Source organism: Gaeumannomyces tritici (assembly GCF_000145635.1).
Source record: "Gaeumannomyces tritici R3-111a-1 unplaced genomic scaffold supercont2.9, whole genome shotgun sequence".
Taxonomy (NCBI): Eukaryota; Fungi; Ascomycota; class Sordariomycetes; order Magnaporthales; family Magnaporthaceae; genus Gaeumannomyces; species Gaeumannomyces tritici.
In genome coordinates, this window is record NW_008804553.1 from 248,485 (window position 1) to 251,936 (window position 3,452).

At 36.2% G+C, this 3,452-nt stretch overlaps 2 protein-coding genes across 2 annotated transcripts in view; both read right to left on the reverse strand.

Moving 5' to 3' along the window:
• Positions 1-932: 932 nt before the first annotated feature.
• GGTG_12545 (hypothetical protein) lies at positions 933-1,299 on the reverse strand (the record flags this gene model as incomplete). Its single annotated transcript, XM_009230445.1, has 2 exons — positions 933-1,106; positions 1,255-1,299. 2 exons carry the CDS (start codon positions 1,297-1,299, stop codon positions 933-935), a joined length of 219 nt encoding a protein of 72 aa, XP_009228709.1.
• A 381-nt stretch (positions 1,300-1,680) lies between these two features.
• Positions 1,681-3,452, reverse strand: part of GGTG_12546 (hypothetical protein) — a gene marked incomplete at both ends in the record, with an annotated part of 2,394 nt that continues 622 nt past the window's right edge. The window contains 6 exons of the mRNA XM_009230446.1: positions 1,681-2,071; positions 2,155-2,194; positions 2,332-2,561; positions 2,765-2,952; positions 3,028-3,091; positions 3,239-3,386. Coding sequence (XP_009228710.1) covers positions 1,681-2,071; positions 2,155-2,194; positions 2,332-2,561; positions 2,765-2,952; positions 3,028-3,091; positions 3,239-3,386 — 1,061 coding nt within the window. The remainder of the gene's footprint in view (positions 2,072-2,154; positions 2,195-2,331; positions 2,562-2,764; positions 2,953-3,027; positions 3,092-3,238; positions 3,387-3,452) is intronic.

Sequence of the window (3,452 nt, forward strand, 5' to 3'; positions counted from 1 at the left end):
GGGGGCCGGGCGGATGAGATCGCTCGTCCAACACGAAAAGAGGGGCAGGTTCTTGATCGCTCAGCGTTGACGGGAGTCGGAAGTGTCCAGTGAGTAAAGTTGCGTTCGAGACTAAGGCGAGTGGGAGAGTTGGTAGCTGGACAATGAAGAAAGGGGGGAGGAGGGCGCAGTAGTCGCGGGACACGACGTGATTCAGAGCTAGAGCCTAGAAGGAGGGACAGAGGAGGGCGGCGTCCAGGCCGAAATGGACAAAGACCAGGATCGTGGCCAGAGCGCGACAGTGTTGTGGCCTGGCGAAAGGTGGGCGGGAGAAATGAGGATGTGAAGTCAAGAGTACAACGAGGGGACTTTGGGGGACTGGAGCTCTATTTATGTCGCGGCCCGAGACGTCGAGAGCACGGCGCACTGTCTGGGGAAGGCGCCATACCCGATTGGGAGGGGCGCCAAACTCGGAGGGGCAGGCAGCGACTTCGCGTTTACTTTTTAAATAAAAATCCGGATTTTTAAATCCAGCATGTTTTTCTTTCGTTAAATCCATTTTAATAAAACTTTTCGGAAATTTTGGTAATTTCCAAATAAAGCCTTTTTTTTAAAAAGGAAAGTTTACCCGTTGCCCGCGCACAAAAAAAAATAATGCCGGTATTAAAATAGCATTGCGGTACGCGTGCGATCCGGAAAAAAAAGTTGTTACAAAAGGCTTTGGGATTTTTCGGATCCCGCACGGGCCAACTTTATTTGCTTTAAGCAAAGCAGGGAACCACCTTTTGGGTAATCGTTCTTGCGCATATAAAGGGCAATCCTGTGCCCTTTTTTTGGCAGATAAATTCTTTTTTCGGTGTGCACAATAATAGGATTTTCCCCAAATTATTAAAATCGTTGTTTACCTTTACCAGGAAATTTCCGAGCTTTAAAATAGTAGTACCAAATTCTTATTAACACTTTTGCTTTTTAATTCGTTTAGTTTCGTAATCGAAAGGAACTTCCGGTAGCTTATTAAAGGTTTGCTTTTGTTTTTTTGTTTTTAGCGCTAGCGCTTTTTGTACTTTTTTTGCTTTTTTTTTAAATAATTCGTTAATTAATAATTGGGCTTTTTGCAAATTTAATAACTTCGTTTAGCATGCGGGTTATACGTTTATTTTTGCTTTTATCTTATTTTCCATTAATTTCGTTAATTTTTGTTTTATATTTCCGTTCCGTATAATATTATGCTAAAATTTTGTTATTGTTTTTAATTTTCGTTATATTGCGAAATACGTTGGAAAAACTTTTAAAAGTATTAAAATAATTAATTAAAGCCATTTCGAATCCGGAAATTTTTTAAATTGCTTTTGTTATATTCGTTACAAATTATTATTTATTGCTAAAATTTAAGCCCAGCGTCCGGTAATACCGTTGCAATCCGTTAAAAAAATTTGCAAAATTTCGATATCCGTTTCACCCGTGCCCGCGAACCCCAAACAAACGGTATTAAAATAAATTGTTGTTTAATTTGTTTAATATTAAATTTGTACAATTGTTGGTAAAAGTTTGGTACCCCTGTTAACGGCCCGGAAATCTCCTGTAAAGGGTAAACAAAGATTTTTATAATCTGGGGAAAAATCCTATTATTGTGCACGAAGAGGAAAGAATTTATTTGCCAGAAAAAGGGCACAAAATTGCCCGTTATATGCATAGGGACGATTACCCAAAAGGGTGGTTCCTTGCTTTGCTTAAAGCAGATAGTGTTGGCCCGTGCGGGATCCGGAGGATCCCGGAGCCCTCGTAACAACCTCTTCTCTCTGGATCGCACGCGCATAAAAATGCTGTTCCAACAACAATCCTTATTTTAAAGTAATTTTTAAATGCAAAATAAGTGGTTCGAAAAGTAAATATTAAGCTAATGTAATTAACATAATATTCGTTTGCCTTACTTTTTAAAATATAAAAATATAACGCGTGGAATTGTAAATAACCAATACCAAATATTTGGGCGTAAATTGTAAAGTGGAAAAGTTTGTTATCGATAATATTATACGGTTTTCCCGTATACAAATATATATCGTTCCAAATGGTTTTAAAAATGCGTAAAGTGCTTGCGTTAATCGATGCATTGGTTATTTCCCGTGGAAAAATTTAGCGATAATTATGCATTTTGGTATAAAAGTAACGGGATACGGGTAAATTATAAAAAGGTTAATTATGTAATAATGGTTAGCTATGGTTGGAAAGGTTTGGTAACAATTTTTAAAAAGGGGGTTTAAATAATAACGGAAATAAAAAGGGTAATGCCGTATTCCATGCTTTTGGTTTTTGTTTTTCCTATGCGCGTTTGCGCTGTAAAACGTTAATTACGAAATTTTCGTATTTTTGTTTTCCGTTTTGTAATGGGTATTTTTGCTATGGTTGTATGGGCTAAAATAGTCATAATGGAATTGTGCTTTTGCGATTTTTTGTAAAAATATATTACCGTTCCGGTTAAATATAAAATAACGTAATTTAAGGGCTTAAACGGAAAGGTAACCTTATTTTGTTTAATGCTTTTGTAAAAATTATTGGGAAATTTATTTTTTAATTTGCTTGCGCTTTAAATTGTACTTTTTGTAATTGTTCGTCTTTTACCGCTTTTTGCGTTGTATTAAATGGTTAAAGGAACGTTTTAAACGATAATTGTTAAGGGAGCATAAGCTTTAAAAATGGCAATTTTATAGGCTTTTTGCTTTTGGCTTTAAATAATTGTAACGTTAAGCTTAACGTAAGGCTTAGCTTTGTATTTAAAGCTTATAACCAAATAAAAATATCCGCCAGCCTTTTGCTTAATATTTTTGGGTTAAAAGTAAAAAGGTAAAGCCTTTGCTTTCGGAAATAATTTTGTAAAAATTGTTGGATCGTTAAATTTACCGCGTTAAAATCCGTTTCCAACCATTCGCTAAAATTTTCCTTAAAATCGTTTAGTATATCGTCGAAATTTAATTCCTTTTAGTTATTGTACATTTACTTAATAATTTATGTATTTTTAGCAATTGTTAAAGCGCCCGTTAGCTATTTAACGATTTTATGGTTAGGGTGGTTAAAAAAAGGAAAATGGAAAATTAACAATAAATTTAAAGGTAAGCTATCACAAAGTAAACAGTATATACTGTCGTAAGGAAGCCTTAGGCATAAATATCAAATGCCTAAGGCATCGGAAAAGCGGTCCCCCTGCCTGGAAGCGTATGACGCTTCCAGGCGTTAAAAGGGAAGCTTAATAAGCAAGGAGGACAGGGAGTTACGTATATATAAAGGGCAAAGGCCCCTACGGGGACCTGCACTACAAATCCTTTCCTCCTTAAAACATATTAACCGGAATAGCCTTATACCGTGCTTATCCCTTTTGCTTGCAACAATTATAAGCCCGGCAACTTTTAAACCTTTTAACGTAAAGTAAAAGGCTTAGCAATACGGATTTATTCCCTTTTCTATTACCTTTATTTAAA